The 26576-nt window shown below is 36.5% G+C and overlaps 1 protein-coding gene across 1 annotated transcript; it reads left to right on the top strand.

The window, feature by feature from the left end:
• Window positions 1–1852: 1852 nt before the first annotated feature.
• LOC150092241 (TNF receptor-associated factor 3-like) lies at window positions 1853–21881 on the top strand (the record flags this gene model as incomplete). The annotated part of the gene is made up of 9 exons (XM_090415186.1): window positions 1853–2104; window positions 3238–3351; window positions 3497–3658; window positions 4702–4776; window positions 10017–10091; window positions 11422–11517; window positions 14401–14451; window positions 20131–20193; window positions 21819–21881. Coding segments are annotated over exons 1-9 (951 nt in total), but the record flags the coding sequence as incomplete, so codon positions are not given.
• Between the last annotated feature and the right edge of the window lie 4695 nt (window positions 21882–26576).

Below are 26576 nucleotides of genomic sequence, written 5' to 3'. Positions count from 1 at the left end.
TACATGATAGAGAATTAGTATATGGATATTTCTAAGGTAGCTGTGACTAACTGAGTTCCTAGAGACAGAATTAATTCAAAGACGTGAAATAGATAAATAAATTTGTAAAGCTCAAGCTACATAAGAAAGAAAATATTACGGAAACTACATCGCGTAAAATGTGAGGAGTATTCATATAAGAAGCACAAAGTACAGTCCAGGAGAATTTCAGGCATAAAAGAAGCGTGCTGAACGAATAAATGGATTCCCAGAAAAGATTTACCACTAGATAAAGGAAATATGGTAAGATAATCTTAGTAATAAACGACTGCAGGAAATCGAATGGACTGGATATAGTTGCGTTATTTAGTAAACATTTTGGTAAAGTATAAATTGCTAACAGACCTAATAGTTCTCAGAGTTGAGATAAATCAAGTTGAAAATAATTAGGTGAAAGAGGAAGAGGTCAAAATATTGCAAGAACTTGATGCATGCAACAGTGGGTTTCGATGGGACATCGGAACATGTGCTAGAAAATCATCTATGCTCGTAAACTAATGGTGTTAATTGGATCTGAACAGTAACACAATTTTTGATAAGCTAAAGGTAGAATGAAGTCCAGCACATAAGTGTTGAACTGAGTGTTGCAGCCAGATATAAAAGCATCTGTATTTCTCGAGTAATTATTAACGTATTAGCGAGGCTATTGAGAAATCGTATCCAGACGTGGGTAAACAATTTTATTCCTTTATACAGGACAACATTGACTTCGTTAGTGGCAGGTCTTGTTTTATCAATCTACTCAGCTTTCGTTTAGCAAGTTTAGCAATAGAGTAACATCGGAGTATAATTACTGGAATTAATATAGCTTCTTTTAGATTTTTCAAAGCATTTGAACCGAATTCTACACAGGAAGTTATTATGCATACTTAGGATATGCAAACTAGGTTTTTAATCGATTTCAGAGCGACTATCTGACAGATATGGCGATATGGAAGAGTGATGTATGGAGGAGCTGAGTCTTGTAAAATGAGGTTGATCAGTTCGGTACCACAAGGTTCTGTATTTGGACTGTCCCACTTTGAATGTACTTGGATAATGCAAATTTGGCTCGGGTCTAAGGGATATATATAATACAGAATCCTTGTAGCCTGAGGTGAACAGATTGATTCCGTTGAGAAAGGTTAACAACAAAGAAAAACCGGAATCATATCTAGCTTGCCGAACTTTGCATATGAACACAGACTGCAGGAGTGTGATCTTCAATGTTTGACAAATAGAAAGAGATCATCATCATCATCATAATATTCCTGATAATAAATTCCTTTAAGATTATTCGTGTTTCAATGAAATATATTTTAAACTTCTCTCAAATTGCGTTTGCTTCAAAGGGGTTCGACGGTCTTACTAAAATTTCAAAACGGTGCGTTGAAAGTTTCAGAAACACTATACTAGAGGGAAGAGACAATAAGCTACCCATTGTTTCCCTCCATTTGTTTAGATATCTTATTCTAGCAAAATTATAGCTCCCATAGCTTAATAAATGCTTTTCTGTGAACATCCTGGTATTCTTTCAAACTGGAGGATTTTGAGTTTGGACATCCTTATTCCAGTGCAACATCTGAATTCAATGTTCATGCTTCGGACTTTTATCTACAGCTCTGAGGAAGTAAAAGATTATATGCAATATTTCATTTATAAAAATGTATATTACAAATGAAGTTTACAGATTTGGATGCATTTATAGATATATGTCTCAATTAGCAAAGTATAACGTTACTATAATATATTCAATTAGCAACTTCTGTGAACGATTATTTTTCAGTTAGTTTTACTTCATTTTTATAAATAGGAAGAAACAGTCTACTAAAATATGGAGTGTTTATTTACAGCATTTACAGCTGTTGATAAAATGGCTTCTGACTTTTCTACGCTACTCGACTGTTTAGAAGTGAATGATAAATCGATATCCCTCATTCAGGAATGCTCCAAGTGCCAAAAGAAACGTATCAGGGTATGGCAGACTGAATGTGGACACGTGCTGTGCAAAAATTGCGTAGAAATAAAAGATGACAATTACGTCTGTCCTTCTTGTCCGATCAACGTCAGTAAAAGCAAAGATCAGGTTAGTGGATAAGGTTGAGCATAATTTATTTTAAAATATTTCTTTCGTGATCATTACATTGTCTTTATGCATGCTATTTAATTAGATGCAGTACTTCAAAAAGCAATACAGGTGACAATACATAAATCTAATATCATAAATCACGTTTGTTGGCCGAGTGGTTAGCCTACCTATTCTCCAGCTACCCACCCCCTGATTATTGATTATTGCAGGTCTGAAGTGGATTAAAAAGTTACATGTTTGGTCTCTGGAGCAATGTTTCCGGACTGTGTAAAAAATAAATTTAAAAGTACACAGGTGTATAACTGAAGAAATAGAAAAAGAAATCCTTAGTCCACTGATTACAAAATCCATTACAGGTTAGCAATTACCCTTTTGTGGGTATAAGCAACACACACACACACACACACACACACACACACACACACACACACACACACACACTAACGCCTTTAGCTCTAACTTTTATATAGGACTGATGCATCTAGAATAGAACAGATAAACGGTTTTTATTCTCGCAGTCTAACATTGAAAGCAAAGCAAGATGAGGAGGAAGCATTAGAGCTGTTACACAAACGGAATAAGAATTTTGCAATAGGATCTGATGGATATCAGCACGGATTCTAAAAGAGTGTTCAGTTGAACTGGATATTGCTTTGACATAGCTATATGATTTGAGTCTCAGAACGGGGAATAATTTTTTGTATTTTTTATTCATTTTTACCTGGTTGGGAAACGCTTATCTAGACATCAGATATGGAATTTTTTAAATCAAGTTGCCAGTTCAGGCCTTTATTAAGCAGGGAAATAGTGGACTCACACCAGGCGATAAAATTCATCTATCACCTAAAGACTATTACAAAACATCCATGGCCAGAGCGGGATTCGAACCCACACCTCTGGTTGAAGAGGAGATACGCTAAACCACTTGGCGAACTAGCCAGCCAGCAATACGAGTAAACACACACACACACACACATGATTAAGAAGCAGATATAAAAAGTCGGAGATACTTAAATAGACAGTTGTTAATATATTCCGAATACACCATAAATACAAGATTGACGCAGTTTCATAAGATGATAATTCTCTGTCTCCTTTCTTGTTTATACATGCATTTGTCTTTATTATAGGCCTTCAAGGCTGTGAAAATCCAGGTGGACGCTGATAAAGTCAATCTACTCAATGTCAAGTGCCTCTACAGTGACAGTGGATGCACAGTAGAACTTCCTGTACAGAATATCAAGGCAATTATATCTTGTCATTTTTTTTCACAGTTTACTAGAATTTCATTATAATTATAAAGAATACTACATAAAACCTAAATGAGAAATTTGTTTCATGTGTATATATGCTTATATAAAAATGTTTTTGTTTTTTAATTATCTACAGCATCACATTGAGTCTTGTACGTGTGCTACAATAGACTGTCCTCAAGATTGTAAGACTAAGATATGTAGAAAGGATTTACTGGATCATTTGATGAATAAATGTCCTGGGATTGTCGGAACATGTGAACACTGTAAGATGGAATTTTCCGCGAAAGAATTTGATGTGAGTAGTTGCTATCGACTTATTTTAGAAGAATAAAATGTAAGGTAGATTACATAGTGACTTTTTTTAAAAATAAATTTGACAGTATAATTCAGAATTACGATTCATTTGGGTGATATTAAATTTAATTAATTAATTAATTTTCATAGAATTTTCTCGATATAAAATCATAATAAATTTTATATTACAATTTGCATATGTTGAAGAAGTCTGACTTACATTCTGTTGGCGTCCATTTTGCACTAGACCTACATCACAACAACATCGTTTTCTTTCTTCAGTAAGCTGAGTGTTAAGACAAACGCACTTACAGGAATATGCATACATAAAATGTTTCAGTATACGGAATATGCGTCATTGAAATGTATCAATTCTTTACAATGAATTTCTGGTATAACTACAATTAATTAGACTTAATAATTATGTGAAATTTCTTGTTAATTGGTTGAAGTATTGTATTTCCTATCCCAATATTCCATCTTTTCTTAGATAAACTGTTTCATCAGCTCATGCAGATTACATATACTTGTGATCATTAACGACGTGTCGTGTGACATCATTACTATAAAGCGTAATTGTTGTTTAATGGGATATACTATATATGTTTGGTAGTCATTTTAATGAGATAATGCTGTGCATATTGAATGACTTTGTAAGTGGATTTTTGCAAACTTAGCCCTGATGAATTATATCAAGCGCTATTTTTTTCATTATGTGTTGAAGAAAAAGTATTATTTTATTTATTTTCGTTTATATTTAAAAGAACATCACATGCAAAAATAAGTGAGTCAAATACTGAGAAAGTACAAATAGAATGGATCATATAACAATGTTGTGTGTTCCATCTTGGTAACCATAGCAATTGTTAAATTCGATAAAATATTCTTTAATTTTTTTTAAGAAAGAGAAGATTTGTGATTAAATACCAATCTACAAACAATGTAATGTGATTCGTTGTAAGAATAACATGAGATGGTTTTCTGCTTAAAACTAATTAGATCTAAGTGGGTATGTCTTTATACGTGTTGTGCTAACTATTCCAGATTCATAAAGATCAATGCGAGTACAAGAAAGTTATTTGTAAATATTGCAAGAAACCAAATATTCTGCAAAAAGAGGTAAGAAATATTAATCTGGTATTTTACTAGTTAATTGTTTTACTAGTTAATTGTAGAGAAACTAGTTAATAGTTTCTGAAAGCGCAATTTCATTTATTGGAATTATTAATTTTATTAATTTTTAGCCATTAATTAAATTTTAATCATAACTTATATTTAATTCGATCAAATCATTATTTTTTAAATTAAGAACTAAGAAGTGTAAGTTTGAGTGTTTATTTTGAGCATTAAGTTTGAGCATAATTAAGAAGTACATAAATTAAATGCAACTCACATTTCATATTTTATGTGAATACTTGCATATTAAGACAGGGAATTGGTTATATACACAATAAAAATATTCCATTTGGATAACATACGGATATGTAACACTCAGCAAAACTCATTTATCTGAATTTTATTCAGTACGATTCCACTAAACACATTTGAAGGCTGTTCCTTATATGAAAATAATTTGTGTAAAGAAAAAACGATAAAAATAATTATATATATATATATATATATATATATATATATATATATATATATATATATATATATATATATATATTTTAAATAATCCAATAAATTATTTAAAATGCTAATAAACTAATTATTATCTGAAATGAGTGCTATACAAATAAAATCGAAACATTTATTCAAGTATTCTTGAAAGAAGGGAAAACTGTGAATAGTGGCAAATGTGTCTGGAAGATCATGCAATTTTGAATCAGTGTTCTTACCAAAATAGTTCCGAGTCTTGTAGAAGTGCCGGTAAGGCTACAACTGCACGGTAAGCGTTTTTTTTTTTTTTTAGGTCCACATTGATAGAGATAGATATGGAACAGCAGCCAAACGAAACAACGTTTGAGGAAGTATACCGGGAATTTATCAGACTTGGCGAACTACTCAACAAAAATTGGCCAGGAAAAGTGAAACTTTATGCTACGTTTCCCTCGGCAAGTGTCACAGACGCCGAGAATATGGAAGATCAGCAAGAATCGACAAACCCCACTGCTTTAGATTTTCAAGAAGTCCGCGTACGTAAAAAGCGGAGAACAACAGATGAACCACTCAAAGACTACACAATGGAACAAGTTGGTCAAATTTTGAACTCCACTGCTTCTCCCAAAGAAAAGGTACCTCCGATTATATTAAGAGAAAAGCAGAGATGAGGAGCTTTAAGAAAACAATGTCCAACCTACACATTGGCTATGTAAAGGCCAAAAATGTGGATGAAGGAATCCTATAACGGTGATAGACTACAGGCAACTAACAAAAGGAATGGACAATACAGGTATACAATATCATACCTTTACGCTCTGCTCGGAGAAAAATTTAAAAGTGGTCCTCCTTGGCATCGTTGAAGACATTGATACAGAAGATATAGTTGCTGATCTTAATTTACAGGATCTACCTCCAGTTAAGGTCATCAGAATGTACAGATCCAACAAGACTCTCATGCCGTTAGTCCTCGTAGGGATCCATAACATATATAAAAATATCTACAACTTGAAAATAATTTAAATGTTTGAAATGTAGGAGAAGATATTGGTTCGGTGGCTGTTCCTACATTTCAAACATTTAAATTCAGCTTTACATAATTTCTGGGCATGGCTAAACTTTTGACACCTGTAGCATTGCCCAGAAGATGCCCTATTTCGGAGTGGCTCTGGTGTGACAATGAGCCCGCAAATTGTTTTCAAGTTGTAGATATTTTTATATATGTTATGGATCCCTACAAAGCCGAAAACAATCCCGGCTAAATGTGCCAACTGCGGTGGCCCTCATCCTGACAACTACAAGGGATACAAAGATAGAGGGAACCAAAAGCAAACAAGAAGTTATGCTGACGTGGCCCGTAGGTGCTGTTATTACAACCTCTCTAGCCAACATGCTACAAGACTTCAGCTTGTCAGCCCCTTCAGCAACCTTCACGAAAATATTTCTAAGTGAAACACAGGCCATCCTCACAGCGCTAATTGGTGAGTAGAAACAAACTTATTCCAGCCTCTTTGCATATCATTGCATGGAATGCAAATGGCCTAAGAAACAAAATTCTGGAGCTTCAAGACTTCACTAACAGGTATCAACCAGATGTTATATTAATCAGTGAATCACATCTAAGACCCTCAGATAACCCTAAAATAAGGGGTTACCGCGTACACAGAAATGACAGATTTGTCTACAGAGGCGGCGTCACTGCCATCTTCATTAAAAATTACATCAAGCACAATTCTGTGAACAACCCTACAATCAATAATCTTCAGATCAAGGGCGTCGAAGTGTTCACCAGCTCGGCTGGCAGACTGAAAATCTACTCTACTTACAACCCAGCCCTAAAAACTGTACTACACTGCGACCTAAATGGCATCTTATGCGTTAGAGAACCTACCATTATAGCCGGGGATTTGAACTCCACCCTGCATGGAATTGAAGATCCACCAACAAGAACGGTTGCATCCTTCACAATTTCATAGGATCAAACAATGCTGGTGTGGCAGGCCCCACCGAACCAACTCACCTTAGTACGTTTGGCACTGCCGACATCATGGATATAGCCATCCTGCTGAATATTAATCTTCAATACAGCCTAAGATCAATAAATGAGTTGTCATCTGATCACATTCCAATTCTACTTCAGATGGGAAGACAAGAATACCTGGCTCCTCCCTCACTCCTATATATCGTGGGAAAGATTATCGGAAGTGCTCAGGGATAGTATTGGCCCTGTTCCTCACATATACAAAAGAAGACGTAGAATCTGCAGTTACAAGCCTCTTCCAACAAATTAATTCCGCTATAACGGTAGCCACCTTCTGCAAATCTGTCCACAAGCCTACTCAGGGGAAAAACAGAGCCAGGAAAAGATTTCGTAACACTCGTGCGCCACAAGATAAAACAAATCTAAACAGACTTACTGTGAGAGATGCGCTCAAGGCTCATAGAGACTATCTATGGGAAGAAAAGTTAACCTCTATTTCACCTACTGATCACTCTATCTGGGGACCACTAAGAAATATCAAAAACAAAGGCAAATCCTTCCCCCAACTCTCTGACCAGGGCCTTGTACACATCGATGCAGACAAGGTGCAGGCCATGGCAAAAAATTTGGAAGAGCAGTGCAAACCTTCATATGCAAATCTAGACTTCAATCACATATATCAAATTCACAGACAGGTCAGACACTCTCTCGAACTTCCTGATACGAGTATTGACCACATTGCACCCACATCACCAGGTGAAATATATAATATTATTAAAAACTTAAAGAACAAAAAACTCCTGGGCCAGACGGCATCTCAAACAGGGTGATCAAGCTGTTGCCTCGAAAAGCTGTAGTGCACCTGACCATTATAATAAATGCAATCTTAAGATTTCACTATTTTCCTTCCACCTGGAAACTGGCTGATGTAATCCGTATACATAAGCCAGGCAACGACCCAGACCTACCTCAAAATTATCGTCCAATCAGTCTTATCTCCAACCTGGGTAAGGTTGCGGAGAAGGTCATCCTCTCGCGACTCCAAGCCTCAGTAAATGACCTAAACATCCTTCTTAAAGAACAGTTCGGTTTTCGGCAACACCATAGTACTACTCAGCAAATCTACAGAATTGTGGAATATATCACCACCAGCTACAACTGGCATCAATACACGGGAGCTGTTTTTCTTGACCTATCCAAAGCATTTGACAAAATATGGCACTTCCGACTGCTACACTAATTTATCTGAGCAGGTATATCATTAACAATGATACATTTAATCAGATCATATCTTCAAAACAGAACCATGCAAGTTAAAATCAATGGTACTAACCTCATATCAACGCCATATCTTGGCCGGAGTATCACAGGGATCTCTACTGGCTCCATTGCTGTTCTCTATATACATGTCAGATATCCCGCACAACCCAATGTCATCCATCATGGCCCTATATGCGAATATATGGATGACACAGCATTGTTAGCCAGATCTCTCCGACCAAACTTCATTACTAGAAAGCTTCAAAGAAACCTTCTCAAATTAGAAAGATGGTTCTCCGAATGGAGACTAGAAGTGAACCCACAGAAAAGCTCAGCCATTCTCTTCACGAAAAGGTCGATATCACCTGTAGGAGACGTTTTACTATTCAATACTAAAATCTCTTGGCAGACAGAAACAAAATTCCTTGGCGTTAAAAAAAAATTAACTTTTAACCAACACATCAAGGCTATGTGTGCAAAGGTATCTAAAGCCATCGCCCAGATGTACACCTTAATTAACAGGAACAGTAAGCTAAACGTCAGAATCAAATTGCTTTTATACCAGCTGATGATTGGTCCTATGTTCACTTACGCCTCTTCAGCCTGGAGCCACACCTCCACTACAATCATTATCAAACTGCAACGTGTGCAAAACAAGTACTTGCGAATGATTCTACACCCCCCGTGGTTCGCCAGAAACAATCAACTTCATCGAGATACAAATGTTCCTTATATTTTCTCTTTCCTACAGTCTTTAGCAGCAAGGTTCTTCCTAAAGACATCCATACACCCTAACAATCTGGTTCTGCAAGATGTGGCATACGAGGCAACAGATATATTCAAATACAAAAGACCAAAAGCCATTTTAATTTCCTGTAACGCTGCATAATCTCCATGCCCATCCAGGGCGAGCATACTGCTCATAAAACTTTACCCTCACTGTAGCAGTAACAGATAGAGGGAATACAAAAAGCTTATTGCTTCACCCCTAAAATCATTAATGCCATTTGTCATTTCAAGTATTCTTATTTTACATTAATTATGTGTACACAATTTTTTCTACCACTGATTTCTGATATGCTTTGTTTTTCCTACTTTTGTCTCTCATCGAAAGTATTTTAAAGCACATCTGCATTTTCGGTGTTTGGTATGATTGGAAATGACATTTAACCAATCATTTTTTGGAAATGATTGGTTAAATGACGTTCCTCAAAGAATAAGTCAATATTTGTCAATAAAATGTATTCAAGACTAATGAGCTTTCATATAATCATTCTGGAAATCCCAACTTCGTGTAGTTGAAAAGCTAATATTTTTCTTTTTCTAATAAAATTAACTAAAGTGAACAGATGAATTCAATACTTAAAACTGATATTATTTCATTTAAATTCTCTTGAGGTTTTGTGCACATTATGTCAGACAATATGATATCGAATCGTAAATTTTAAGAGCATTTATTTGAAGTATTTTCATTATATGTTAAGAGATTTATCATCTTAATTTGTATTTTTAATAGCTGGAATCTCATTACGAACAATGCCAAGGAATGAAAGTAGAATGCAAATTCAATGACCTTGGATGTTCTTTTAAGGTATATATTATGATTCCCTCTCTACTAATTGCTAATCTTTACATTTAGGAATCCGATGGCTGATTAAGAAAAAAAAATCCGGGATGAAATGTTTTTATTTGCGAGAAATATGATAGGATTATGTTTCGTTAGCGTTGAAGGTGAGTGGGCTATCCTGACCTAATTAAAGAATGGTGTGAAGACATGTCACCTCAAGGTGTGTCACATGAATAGGAGTAGGGTTGAGTACAGCGTTCTATCATCAGAGTAACCGCTTTACGGCCAGCAAACGATACGATGGTCCTTTTGTATATAGGCACATAGGATCGGGAATTGAACTGAATCCTATGCGCCTATACATAGTGACCACTGGCGAAGAAATCGTAAAAGAAAAATCTATCCACCATAACTCGCAATGAACAATCAGGGCAAAACCTGCCCCCCCCCCCCCAAAGTCATTGAAAGTCGGATAGGCTTCAATTAGGGCAGAAGAAACATTTGTTATTTTCACCGACAGTACTGTTTTGTAATACGAAAAGTTCCCAGGAAGGTTGATAGTTTAATGGTAGACTTTAACCACTTTTTAAAAGATATTTTAAAAGTATGTGCAGACAGATATAAAATTGATGATCGTTCTGGAGTACATATTTTAAGTGCAGTCGCAAAACATCTCTACTTAGGTGTGTTTGGAATATGTAGTCATATTCAGTTGCTATATCGTCGACGTCTTTGAAGTGTCTCCCATGTTGGAGCTCGGTAAGATGTCGGATTAGGGACCATATCTGATGTGTACATAGAGTGGAGAAAGCTACACTTGACCGAGAATTTCTGGACATCCAGGCATGTACAGAAACCAAGTGACATAAACTATAGGTATGATACATGAATCAGGGGCAGAAGGCATATCTCTTGAAAGCCCGGGTAGAAGTATTATGAAGATACTGACATTTTGCCTTGGACTAGTTATTTATGATCAATTACACCCAAAACAAACAAACAAAAAAAGAAGCATTCTGAATTACCTTGATATTCGACTGGACTTACCTTTCTTAAATATACTTGAATTGACTCAATTTTATTCTCAAAATACTTGTTGAAAATTTTCATACGCTAATCTGCTCGCCGTATGACATTTATGCAGAAGCACAAGTTCAGTCAAAACGTACTCAACCTACTAACTTATTTTCAGGCAGAATATGTTGCCAAAATATCCTAGATATTCATCTCTCGATACTGTCAATATTGGTCTAAAAAACATTCTGTCCAGGATAGTTTTTTGATCAGCCCATGTACATACTTCTTTAAATTTTCCCCAATTTAACAAAACATTCTTATCAATTCCATTGAATAGGGGACGCTAAAAGAGATGAAAGCGCACGAAAAATCCCTTGATCAACATCCAGATGTGTTGCTGTTCCTCATCAAGAAACAAGATGACCTCCAGAAAGTGAGTGACAATCTTAATTTAATTGATCAAACTTTATACAATTTGAAAGAAAAGAAATTTAAAAGAAAAGAAAAAGGTGACACGATTTCTTTTCATTTCACCTTTTCTCCAGTGAAGCAAAGAATTAATAATTATACGTTTTTATCTCCTTCTTCTTTTGACGCTCTTTTGCTTCCACAGACCTAGTCGCTTATTCTCCATAATCTACTGTATATTTTACGACTTTACCTGTTTTATGCAGTACTGTTTTCTGGGATCACTGCTTAAGAAATTACCTAGGTGGTTGTTCAATAAATGACAGAGACGGATATTTATTAGGAGTGAGGTGCAACAATGGATCAATGCTAAATATTGGATATTTAGCATTAAGGTGATTCTAGTAACGTTCAATGGGTCTGTTATTGTCTTTGGCTTACTGGGAATACGGTTTGCAGTACTATGATGAGAAATAATTTGAAAATATTTGGATAACAAAATCACTTCAAATATTTAAAGTCAGAAGGTTCTAATTACTGAAATGTAAATGTTTTGATGGAAACAAACAATTTTTTTAAATTCCAAGATGTTAATGCTTCATGAAAAAATGATGCGCACAGCGAGAAATGCAACATTAGAATATGTGGCAAAAATATCATTTTTTATAACAGTAAGTTTTTCACTGTAGAAAGAGTTTAAACTTATAACAGGAGGCACCGAAGAAAGAATTTTGTTCTGCCAAAAGAGATGAACAAACGAACAAATATTCCGGGTGTCTAATCAGTGGAAAAATAACTCATTTTGTTTATCCTGTGTGCAGCAATTTACCGAAGCCTTTAATAAAGGCTATTCCCGACCCATATATCTCACCGAACTATGTACACGGAATTGAAGGGGAGCAATATTGGTAGTGTCATCATTAACCGGAAAGTTAGTCTACACTGGTATCGGAAACACTGGGACTGGACACTGGAAGAGTGAAAAAAGTTGTGTGATCTGAAGAGTCATGTACACCTTGTTCTATACTGTACTAATGGTAAGCAGAGAGTTTGGCGGGAGCAACCACGAAGCAATGAACCCAGCTTGCCTTGTAAACACAACTCAAGGGTCTGGTCAATGGTGTCATGGTGTGGGTATGTTCTTTGGTACCGAGCGGGTACCCTGATATGTATGGCAGTTAGGTGTCCTCCAAGAAATATCTGAACATTGTTGCTGATAAAGTCCATCCTACAATATTGACTTTTTTTTATCCAGTATGCGATGTACACAGCGTTAAATTAACGTTAAGTTAAATGATGTCCAACACTGTATATTAAATAAAAGTTTTTACTTCAGTGGCCATATGTGTATATTATACAGGGTGGTTCAAAATTCCACGTACAAACTTTGAGAGGATGTAGCGAACATCAAAATCAACCATATTCACATAGGAAAGCATGACCGGAAACGTCACCCGAAAGTGATAGGTGGCGCTGTTCCCCAGCGCTCCAGGTGAGCAATTGGGGCTTCCTCATTCAAGCTTTCGAAGTCGTATGAAAAACATGCGTCGTTTTACGAACGTTGAGATAACAGACATGCACCTCATTTACGGGTTAGCTGATGGTAATGGACGAGCCACTGTACGAATGTATCGGGAAAGGTACCCAAACAGACGTGTACCGCAACACCAAACGTTTGCACATTTGCATCAGAATTTGTGTGAATATGGATCATTCAGGGATCGCAGGCGGTCACGATCGATGCGAAATCCCGCAATGGAAGAGGAGGTGTTGCATGCGATGGACAATAATCCAGAGACAAGCACACGTGCTGGTGCCTCTGCTATAGGAGTATCTCGATCCAGTGTATTGCGCCTTTTGCACTCTGAGTCCTGACATGCATTTCATCTGCAACGGGTCCAGTTACTGATGATCGAAGATTATCCTAGACCCGGATTTTATGACTTGTGTTTTGTTCACGGATGAAGCTTCATTTATCCGCAAAGGGGTCTTCAATCATCACAATGCTCATGTGTGGGCTCATGAGAACTTACACGCTGTGCGATCACATGCTGTACAACAACGCTTCGCCATTAATGTATGGGCAGGTATCTTCGCTGACTGTTTAGTCGACTCATATCTGTTACCACCCCAAATGGACTCCCAGAAGTATCGGACCTTTCTGGAAGAAGTTCTGCCAGATTTACTGAACAATGGTCGAATGACTGTGCGTCGGCAGGTGTGGTTCCAACACGACGGGGCTCCAGCCCATTTTGGAATTTCTGTGCGTCAGTATTTGGACAGGTCCTTTGGGCCTCGATAGATTGGGCGTGGTGGACCCTTCGCATTGCCCCCACGCTCACCTGATTTATCGAACATTGATTTCTTTTTGTGGGGGGACCCTTAAAGCCATGGTGTACGAAACGCTTGTTGCCTCTGACATGGACCTCATGGCAACAATCGCCAATTGTTGCTGCTAATATGTCAGGCATGCATCTCTGTTAATGGTTGTAACTTTGAGCACCTGATGTGAAACCATATTATGTATCCAACTGCTACTGAACTGTTCAGTTACGTCTAATAATTTTTTTACACTACTTACTGACTTGTGTTATTTCTGTATCTTTGTGTCCCTGTTAGTACCTTCCGGTGGCGGTACTAACATGCTTTCCAATGTGAATATGGTTGATTTTGATGTTCTCTACCTCCCCTCAAAGTTTGTGCGTGGAATTTTTAAATACCCTCTGTATATTATAGAAGGTAGAACAAAATTATTTTAAAACAGTAAGATTTTATCGGTTTCAAATTTATTATATAAATATCTAAAATAGTTTTGTTAATATTTAATAATTGGATAATATTTCTTAATATTATATGACGAAACGCTTTTTCTGAAAGGTATTTTCATTTTGAATTCGTTTTTTTTCAGACAGTACAGAGCAGCAAACTGCAGATAGATTCATTAAGGCAGGAAATATGTGTAAAGTGCTTTTATTTATTTATATACTAAATTATATTATTGACTGCATTAACAAGACTGCATATCCCTTCTAGTTTACATATATAATATAATATATATATATATATATATATATATATATATATATATATATATATATATATATATATATATATATATATATATATATATATATATATATATATATATATATATATATATATATATATATATTATGGCGTTTGAAGGATAGGAGAAAATGTGCAATGTCAATAACAAATCTTAGAAAAATGATTTTTCAATTTGAAAATAGCGGATCTACATCAGTGCACCACCTCACATCGGATTGCCGGTGCAGCGACTGTTACGAAAACACTTCACAGAACACAAAGTGATGAGTCATGCATTTCTCTCAGCGTGACTACCTCGTTCGCCTGATGGCAATCCCTGTGACTTTTGGCTGTGGGCCAACTGAAACGCGTGGTTTATGAAGAACATGCATAAAACAGGATCACCTGGCAACGATTGGTATGACACGTCACCGAGGAACGCACTGACCATTCGACATCTGATAATGCATAATAAATTAGCGAATGGATCTGTAACTCACGCAAGAAAAGCTCAATTAAATTAAGACAGATCCAAGACTGATGCCTATACCCCTAGGATGAAAGATCACTTATAGTTACTTTTGTGGACAAGGATTAACCAGCTACTTACTTTAGTATGAGAAGTAAGTAGCTGGTCAGGTAATTAGATTGTTTATGCCACAAAAACTAAAACCTTGGTAGTTGGTCGGTAAATTCTTACCAGCACGAAATGCTGTTGAATACTGAAGCTATTTTAGTAAATATGAAATCTGCTACGCAACTGAATCATCAATCGCAACAATATATGAAACAGCATTATAATATATCATAAATAGTAAGTATAAAATAAAGTATTGTTCTTTATTTAAAGCTTAAAAATATGGAATGTTTGGATAATATAGCGTTTTTATGATTATAAGAAAAAATTTATTAGTAGACCATACCGATAAATATATGACTAAAAACCAAGAAACAATGAATCAACTTCGTCGTGCATACCTTGCGGAACAGTTATTGATGTTTTTATAGACCTGTTTGGCGATTCTGGATTGGAAACGTTCTTTGAAAAGTACAAACTTCAGAATTATAATATTCTTCCGACAATTGTTTAGAAACATAAATGTGATTCAGAAGTTTGCCTTTCTTGCATTGTAGTTGTTCTAGTTCACGTACCTTTCGTATGACTTCCCGAACAAGTCTGTTCATGATAAATATGTCGTGTTTTTTCGACCAAGAAACTAATGTAATAAAAAATAACTAACACTGGGTTTATGAAACGTAATGATTTAATAAACCTACTGGTTTCTCCACTTAAGCTAGTGGCTTCATCTGGGTTAGGATAAACACAAAAATACATATACAACAAGAGTTTACATATGAATCAATACATCACTAAAAACCCCGAATGTGTAGGAACCGTTACACAAGAATATAAGTTCAACAGAAACATGTGGATGCTGGCACATGGTCAGTCATTGTTCAGCAGGTGCGTCCGATAGTTTGCAGAAAAAGTAAAGTCTGACATGTTTAATGATCTAATAGGTTACTTTCAAATGTCACACAAGATCATCCCTTGGTTTCTCTTTAAAGGTGAGTGGATTACCATCGTAGTCTCTTTGATGTTGCTGAAGTTATCTTCTGTGTACGGCATGGAGCGCTTATCCCACTCAGTGTTGTTGGGAGTGTGGGAAAAATGGAATGCCAACCCTGAGCTGTCTTCTCTGTTATTAACGTTTCCAATATGCTCCTTTTGTCTTATTTCTAAAATTCTAGAAGTTTGTCCTATGTAATAAAAGCCACAAGAACATGGAATGTTGTAAACTCCAGGATGTTTGTTGAAAGGGTTTTGGTCCTTGGGCGAACGTAACAGATTTCGTACCGTCATAATGGGTTTGAAGGCCACTCTGTTATCATCAGATTCCAGAATATTTGCAATTTTTAGCGAAAGTTCGCCAATATATGAGATGGAAATTGAAGCTCTGTAATGAATGTCATGGATCTGTTGTGGAGAGGGATTACAGAGTAGTATTCTTTGTGCTATTTGTTTAGGACATCCACTGCTGATGAATAGTTGGAGAATAGAATGTAATTCTGCTGTTAATGTTCCTTCATCTCTTATAATAGAGATGGCCCTCTTTCTCAGCGAATGTACAACACCTAATTTTTGTGAAATCTGGTGTAACGAGGAGAAATGCCTCTGTCTGCTTTTTTTCCTAATTAGAACATCTGGAAAAGGTAATTTTCCTTACTTTTCAAGTTTTAAAGTGAATTTGATTTTATGGAAGGAGTTAACAGATGCCAGAAAATCGTATAACTCAGCCACACTGTGTTTCCATATTCTGAATGTCTTCTACATATCTCCACCAAAGTGATGGTTTAGGATTTGCAGATAACAAGACATATTTTACGAACGTTTCCATGAATCTGATGATGCCTAATAAAATAGTGGTTGGATCTACAACTTATGCAAGAAAAGCTCACTTTTATGCCACGAAAACTGATGGACAGACCGGAGATGTTACACGCAGTTGATAGCTATAAATGGTGGCCTGCAACCATGGCAGTTGGTCCGTAAATTGTAACCAGCACGAAATACTGTTGAATACTAAAGGTATTTTAGTAAATATGAAATCTGCTACGCAAAGGAAGCATCAATCTCAACAATATATGAAATAGTATGATAATATATCGTAAATATAATTATAAAATAAATTTAAAGTTTAAAAATTTGAAATTTTTGGATAACATATCGTTTTTATTATGATAAAATAAAATTGATTAATAATCCACACAGATAAATATATGAATATATTTTAAATAAACTTCATTATTAAGAGAACGTGAAACTCTCCCGTGTGATGGCCGGGATAGGAATAGCCCGATGTAGCTCATGCATGTCGTACGAGGCGACTAAAATGGGTACCCAGGAAGGGTGATGGATGGCGCTACCGTAGCCAATGAAGTTCTAACTGAGGCGCGGCTATTGCTGTTACCCTCCTGCCATGATCAGAGCTTTAATAGCTCAATAACACCTTATTCTTACACTGTCCTCTACAGACAACGGGGAATATGAAAGCATTCTTGCTTCGCCCCTTTAAGCCAGTCCTTATGAAGGACTTATAAGAACGTGAAATCCCTGTGTGATGGCCGGGATAAGAATAGCCCCACTGTAGCCCATGCATGTTTTACGAGGCGAATAAAATGGGTACCCAGGGAGGGTAATGGATGGCTATGCTGTAGCCAATGAAGTTTAAACTGAGGCTCGACTGTTGCTGTTACCCTCCTACCATGATCAGAGCTTATAGCCCTATATTACCCTATCCATACATTTTCTTCTACAGATAACGGAGAATACGAAAAGCATTCTTGCTTCATCCATCTAATAAAAAAAAAAGAAAAAAAAAAAAGAACATGTGAAATTCGATATCTTTGCATATCGCATATATTAAGTTTGAGAAATCATCTAGTTCGTTTATATCTTCGCGTACATCAAATGTGAGAACTGATCTAGTTCGTTTATTTTATCATGATATAATATGATTTTAATTTTCATTATTTTTTAAAATTTTATCAATTAAGGCAACAACAATAACGTAACATTTATGACACTGTGTTCATTTACTTATGTAAAATGTATCATTTCACCTGTACATCAACAAGTTATCTGGATGAAATTTACACCCATCAAAGAAACTGTTAATAAGTATATTAAAGAATGTCCTTGACGAATAGACTTGGATGATCTGCTTGCACAATTTGACTGCATACCATTTTCCAAGACTGCATCCCTTTTTCTTTATATATTCTCATATACTTTGGACTTACACGAAAGAGAAAGTTGTTTCCAGAAATAAAGTAATATTATTTCATTTTCAGGAACTCAAAAAAGAGAATTCGTCATTTTTAAGAGATTTTGAGGTAAGATTCTTTAACATTGTCCTAACTAAAACTACTTTATTAATCTGTTTATGTAATCATCTTCTTTACAATCTACAACTTGTGTAGAGGTCCCAAGTGGACATTTCATTGGATATTTATCTAAAAGGATTGGCTGAAATTTAACCGAAATGTAAAAAAAAAAAAAAAAAAAAAAAAATTGAAATCAGCCTGTTACTCATGGACACGTAGGCGCAAATTTAAATATTCTGTGAATTACCTCCGGCAGAGAGTATCTGCTTTCCAGTGTGTGTGTGTGAGTGTGATATTAAAATAAGCCGCGTTTCCTGAGTATTTCCAACTGAGAATGATTGTGTAAGCCAGACGAACCAGTAAGAGCATCATTAAAAATAAAATTTTATATTAATTTTGAATAAATTATAATATTTTAAATATTTAAATATTTAAAAAAATACTAACGCACCTTTTTATTATTTGAAATTATACTTTATAAAAGTCAATCTCGTACATAAGCATTGTTTACGGCCCCGTGTAGTGGCCGGGATAAGAACAGCCCCACTGTAGTCCATGCATGTCGTACGAGGCGACTAAAATGGGTACCCAGGGAGGGTAATAGATGGCAATGAAGTTTAAACTGAGGTTCGGTTATTGCTATTAGCCTCCTGCCATGATCACAGCTTATAGCGCTATATATATAGCTCTACAGTATATTACCCTATCCATACATTTTCTTTACAGATAACGGGGAATATGAAAAGCATTTTTGCTTCACCCATCTAGCCAGAAAAAAAAAAAAAAAGCTTTGTTTACGAACGATGAAGGATTCCAGAGGGTAAAGGATGGCAATGCTGTAGCCAATGAAGTTTTAACTGAGGCTCGGCTATTGCCTTTACCTCGCCATGACCAGAGCTTATAGCTCAATAACACCCTATCCATACATTATCTTCTACAGGTAACGAGGAATATGAAAAGCATTCTTGCTTCGCCTCCTCTAGCCAAAAAAAAAAGCATTGCTTAGCTTCAGTTGGTTAAACGTTAGTTCAAGCCATATAGCGAATACCGATCGCACAATAGGTGATGTGAAATTCATGTACCACCTATATATAACCAGAGGTGTGCTGGAGGTGGCTCGTGCGACTCGGCTGTTACCGGCAATGGCTGTAAACTGTAGAGGGGTACGACTTCATTCCACAATGGCTAGCGACACTGGTTTCGCAAAGAGGTTAGCTGACATTAATATTTTTTTGCAAGACCTTGCTTTAATCTTAGACATTCTTGACAAATTTTCATTACTTTCAACTGCATTTCAGTCTCGATCTACTACCATTCAGAAAGTGCAAAAATTAATCAAACGCACAATCATCTTGGAAAATTTTTAAATTAATATATTAAAACATGAATTTTAAGTTCAAGTTTCGATGCGCTTCCTGGGAATAGGGAATTAACTTCCCCATAAAACAAACTAGTAGAAATAATCACATTTATTGAAATTTTAAACTATAAAATTGATTTGAACGATTTTCGGGATTTTGTAGATATGGAATCAAAGAATGTTTCAATATCTGGCAGTATTCTTAGTTTATTGAAGACAATTTGTACGAGGGTGTGAAAATCTTTAACACTGGATCACATTTCGGATTTATTGGCGACAAATCTTACTGATTCTCTCATTTTTTATTTTTTTCATTTATTTTTTTTATTATTTTTTTTTTAGACTTTGGAAAAGAATTGGAAACAAATGGACGAGGAACAGAAAAAGAAAGCAAAGGAAATCACAGTGAGTAAATTTAGAAGCACAAATTAAGTTAGTGTACATCTAAAATAATATACGATCCGAGAATCACCATTTAAATCTTGATTCTCAAATAGATTAAATTTCGTTAGCAATTAATGTTAGCCTTGCAGATGAATAATTGTTTGTCCAGTTGAAGGCTGTTCCAAAAAAGGTACACAAAACTGATTGCAAAACGAGCACCATGCCACCAATATGATGGATATAACGCATGCGCATCAGAACCTTGTTACAATTGGGCAGTCAAAATAACATAATCATTCACATAGCATTTTACAATCTTTCTGAGGGCGGAAGAGTACTTAAATATAATTCATATAAAATGGTTTTATTTTTCAGATGATTTATAATTTTCATTAGTATTTCTTCTCTAAAATTTATACATTTTAAATTAGTGAATTTATCTTTTTTATTTTCATATAAATTCATTACTATGCGTTCTGTATATGTTATTATGCCTTGTTTTATTTTTCATTTCTATAATAGTGAACTGCGAAATATAGATCCCAGCCACTTTAATTTGGAATCAATAAGAACATTTGATAGAGAATATTATGGATCCATCCATATTTTATAGCCAAGTATAGAAAAAAACTTGAAGGTTTCGAATTAACCTGAGAGATTTTGAGAATGTAATATTCGGTATCGGAATTGTCTTGGTTTGCACTTTTTAAAATCAACATTTGCTGATTAACGTGTACATGTAGAAGCAGGCAAAAACAGGGCGCTTACTTTAAATTTATTAAATTTTTTAGAAAAAAGTCCATTTAAAAAGATTAAATAAAATACTTAAAAATAAAAGAGTGTCCGTCGCTCAGTTGGGTTCGATGATGCGGTTTGTTTGAGGAATCCTGGTTTCGAATCCCATCTAGAAATCGAAGGATCTTTATCAGAGATTTTCAACTAAAGGCAGGTAACGAAGGAGAATTGATGATCATCCTTAATGTATAGATTCGGCTATTATATGATTTCATCTGTCTCTATAAAAATAAAAAAAATACTAATCATTTTATATAAATTCAACTCACTTAATAGTTATGTATATGTTACATCCTTTTTGTACATAAGTAATATCATATTTGCAATTCAATGTTTCTGGTAAAGATAGTGTGACAAGAATTGTACAGAACTTGAGCCACCTTCTCTACGAGTTGCCCTTCTCTACTGTGTATTCTAGGGAATGTGAACTTTCGACCAGATGATACAATTTAAAATTATGGATATCTCTATCCTGATTTTAACACACACACACACACACACACACACACACACACACACACACACACACACACACACACACACACACACACACACACACACACACACACACACAAATGAGATCTATAATCTTACGGCACATGGCGAGATTGTATTAGTTAACGATTTTATATAAGAAATGCAGTTTACAAGCCCTTAAAAATAAGTCTAAGTAAGAGACTTAAAAAGACATTCTGTGATGAAATATTTCTGTGAACACATCTAATGGTCTTACTAGTGAGAGTAGTGAAAAGTTGCCTAATTATAAATCTAAAAGTAAAATAGTTAATTCTTCATTTTATAATCTGTAAGATTTTATCAAAGAAATAATATATTATTTTTTTTTCTCTTAGAAAATTCAAGGTATTAACAGGCGCTTAGACAATGATATGAAGAAAAAAACCAGAGAGATTACTGTGAGTATCATTTTAGCCCTAGCAATCTGAACTATTACGGTATTCCAAGAAGGCTATTTGTATTCACCCAAGATAATTATCCTTCTTTTAATATTAGGAAGTACGAATGATATTGTTTTTGTTCCGTATGAAATAGTGAAGGTCATTAACATTAACTCCTAATTTTCCCCACTCATGTTTCTTTGAAAGGTGGTATTCACAGCAGCGATATTAATCCAAAAATTCTCAGCTGATTATACTTCAACTCATTGGTCCATCCATGTGCCAGCTTTTGCACTACAAATTTATTGGTTTCTGCTATGACAAACGTTTTTCACTTTTGTAGGAGTTGTCCGCAGAAAATTGCCACATTAGATTTGTTTTGTTAAAAGTCAGTGTAGTGTCGCCACCTATCAGAAAAAAATGAAACCTCATGAAGACTTTACTTCATATTTGTATATTCTGAATTGCTCATAAAAATAAGAACTACTATATTTTTTAATTATTATTTTAATTTTATTTTATTACTTTAATTTCTTTATCTATTTTTAGGTAAAATAAAAATTTTTTTTTTTTAGAAATTAGATATAAAATATTTTTTTTTAATCCGAATAGACTCTTAATAATTCTTTTTGCACACCAATCGATGCGGTGATTAATAATACCCTTGGAGGGTATGGATGGTAATGCTGTAGCCAATGAAGTTCTAACTGAGGCTCGGTTATTGCTGTTACCCTCCTGCCATGATCAGAGCTTTAATAGTTCAATAACACTTTATCCCTACACTATCCTCTACAGATAACGGAGAATATGAAAATCATTCTTGCTTCGACCCTTTAAGCCAGTCCTTTTAAGGAATAAGGATTCAAAATGGCGGAAGATGATTACCGGCATGATGGTTGTTGTTGTTGCGAAGAATGTTTTTGATTTCAGTGGTGATTAGTCAGTTTTAAATTTTGTGAATCTTCTTTGATAGCGGAATACAATGTAAGACTTTGACTTTTGATGCAATTTTCCGGCCCTTGCCCGTTCTGTTCGCCATTGTAAATATTTCTCAGGTAAGCATATTTGAATACTTTTAAACATGAACAGTTTAAGTCCCGACGAATTTGCCCAATCTCTGGATAAGAAGCTGGCGCTCGACCTCCTCAAAAAACTGTTTAAGAAATTTGAGGTAAAGTGGCCAGGGTTTCTAAACCTATATTCAGATGACTCCACAGAAGGGGACAACTCAACACCAGGGGAAGAAGGGAAGACGAATTTGATAATCTCTGCTCCCACACCAAAAGACGATACTGAAACTCATGCTCGAAAAAAGCGAAAAACAAATGTTTGCCAATGAGGCTGCCATGACTGTTGTCATGGTTGGAAGAATTTGGTCCTGCTGGATATCTTTGGATTAGCGGGCTACTTCGGCATATGTCCTGCTTCGACGGCGGCTTTCCAGGCTGTTGGTATTTTCCATTTGTGAGGGGATGGAAGAAGATGCCCCCAACACTGACCTCCCCATACCCAACAATGAAAAAGTTCCTCCAATTGTACTACGGGAAAAAGAACGATGGCCGGCCCTCAGGCGTATTATGCAAAACCACCAAATTGCCTTTTCATGGGCAGAAAATGTAGACAACGGAATTAAAATCCAGCGTGCCACAGTAGGCGACTACAGACACCTCACAAAAACCATGGATGAGTTAGATATTAAATATCATACTTACTCACTGAAGTCAGAGAAAAACCTAAAAGTTGTACTCAGGGGAGTAACAGAAAACATCTGCACAGATAAACTTACTGAAGACCTCAGCCTCCACGATCTACCACCTGTCAAAATCAGCAGAGTGTTACGGGCAGACAAGAGTCCAATGCCCCTAGTACTCGTAGAGATACCCAATACACACAAGAACATATACAACATAACAACGATCTGTGGTCTGAAAATCACAACTGAACCACTAAGGAAAAGAGTCTCGTCGGGCCAGTGAAACGGATGTTAGAAGTACGTAGACGCACAGAAACTCTGCAGAGCAGACTACAAATGCCTCATATGTGGGCAAAACCACCCCACTGCAACTGCTCAAAACCCAGAACCTCACCAGCTCAAATGCGCGAACTGTGGGGGCCACCATCGGAAAAATACAGAGGCTGCAGTCATTACCGTAAGAATAAAACAGACAACAAAAGGAAACAGATCCTTCAACCCTGCCAACAGGAACCAGAGTTGACGGCTCCCCAGTCGCCTGACATCCAACAAAAGACAAGAAAATACCAGCTCTCTCAAATGGAAAATACCAACAGTCTGGAAAGCCACCGTCGAAGCAGGACATATGCCGAAGTAGCCCGCTAATCCAAAGATATCCAGCAGGACCAAATTCTTCCAAACATGCCAACAGTCATGACAGCCGCATTGGCAAACATGCTTCAAGACTTCAGAAAGTCAAACCCTTCACCAAACTCCACAAAACGATTTCTAAAAGAAATTCAAACCATCATATCAATGCTTGTTAATGAACAAAACTAAATTACTCCCAGACTCACTACAGATCGCCGATTGGAACGCCATTGGCCTAAAAAACAATACACTGGAGCTTCAAGAATTCTCTCACAGATTCAACCCTGACATCATCCTAATTAATGAAATTCATCTACGATCTGCAGACAATTCAAAACTGAGACGCTACACACTTTATAGAAATTACCGACTGGACTGCAGAGGCTGTGGTACAGCCATATTTATCAGGAACTGCATCAGGCACAATAGAATACTCACCCCCCCCCACAACCTCCAACCTAGAACTCACCGGTGTCGAAGTCCACACAAACTCATCTGGAAGACTTAAAATCTACGCCACCTACAACTCCCCCGCTATTTTCTGACTTGGATGCTGTACTAAGCATAAATGAATCCATCATCGTCGCTGGGGGCTTAAACTCCAAACATCCATCCTGGAACAGCAGAACCACAAATAAAAATGGCCGTATCCTCTTCAGCTACACAGGATTAAACAACGCTGTCGTAATAGGATCCACCGAGCCAACCCACCACAGCCCAACTGGCACAGCCGACATCCTAGACATCGCCATCCTACACAACATCAAATACCAGCACAGCATTCAAGCACTGAACGAATTATAAAATAAGACCACAACCCAATCCTAGTTCACATAGGTAACAAAGACAAGTCACCTCCCCCCCCCAAACCTCCATTGTCAATATCAATAAAGCCATAACAGCAGCCACAGTATTCACGATTACCCACAAACAAAACCGTCTCCCAGAAGAAATCATGGACTTAATAAGGGAAAAAACAGACAAAGAAAAATATATCACAACACCCATGCTCCCCAGGACAAAACAGCCCTCAACAGATTAAACAAATCTGTCCGAGAAGCTCTCCAGAACCATAGGAATCAACAATGGGACAAGAAGCTCACCTCCGTCTCCACAACAGATCATTCCATATGGAAATTCCTAAATAACCTCAGGAACAAGCGCAAATCCCGCCCCCCTCTCCAAGCAGAACAGCATTTTGCATACACAGATGCTGACAAAGCCGAAGCCATAGCAAGAAACCTAGAGAAACAATGCAGTTCTGCATATGAGAACGTAAACCTCAGCCATGTATACAAGATCCATTGTAAAGTCAGGTTCACAATAAATCGTCCCGATGACAATCCAAGCCCTATAATGCCTGCCTCGCCTACAGAAATAATCGTCATCATCAACCATCTCAAGATCAAAAAAGCCCCAGGTCCTGACTGCACCACTAATCAAGTCATCAAGGCACTACCACGCAACGCCATAGCACATCTGGCAAACATCATAAACTCCATCCTCTTATGGCAGCACTTACCCCAGTCATGGAAAATAGCTGACATCATCCCAATTCACAAACCAGGCAAAGACCCATACCTACCTGAAAATTACCGTCCCATCAGCCTGCTATCCAACTTAGGGAAAATAGCTGAGAAAATCATCCTCATCAGACTCCAAGATCATGTCAATTTGGCTTCCGTCAAAATTACAGCACTACCCAACAGATCCATAGACTGGTAGAATACATCACCACAGGATTTAATTGGAATCAGCACATTGGAGCTGTTCCTAGACATCTCAAAGTCCTTCGGGAAGATCTGGCAAGAAAGCCTCCTCTACAAACTTATCATCGCTAACTTTCCACTAAACATGATACACCTGATCAAATCATACCTCTCAAACAGGAGAATGCAAGTCAAAATCAAAGAAACAGTCTCGAGCCAACGGAAAATCCTCGCTGGAGTTCCTCAAGGATCACCTGCTAGCCCCGATCCTGTTCAACATCTATATGTCAGACATCGCTCAAAATCCTCTCATATCCACCATCGCCCTTTATGCAGATGACACGGATTTACAACCCAGATCCCGCCAACCATATCTCGTAACCAAAAAACTACAAGACACCATCCTGAATCTAGAAAATGGTTTACATACTGGCGACTACAATTAAACCCCCAGAAAAGCACAACGATACTCTTCACAAGAAGACGAGCATCCCACAAAGGAGATATCACCCTGTTCAACTCTAAAATTCCCCGGAAAACTGAAGCCAAATACCTCGGAATATTTCTCGATAAACGATTATCCTTCAACAGCCACATCAAGAGCACATGCATCAAAGCTTCAAAAGATACAGCAACTAATCTCAAGAAACAAAATTCTACTATACCAGACAGTGATCCGTC

Source organism: Typopeltis vanoorti, unplaced genomic scaffold (assembly GCF_054136105.1).
Source record: "Typopeltis vanoorti isolate ZY-2024b unplaced genomic scaffold, IOZ_Tvanoo_1.0 HiC_scaffold_107, whole genome shotgun sequence".
NCBI classification, from domain to species: domain Eukaryota; kingdom Metazoa; phylum Arthropoda; class Arachnida; order Uropygi; family Thelyphonidae; genus Typopeltis; species Typopeltis vanoorti.
Note: the sequence above shows the minus strand (reverse complement) of the source record. Positions and strands in the feature narration are given on the sequence as shown.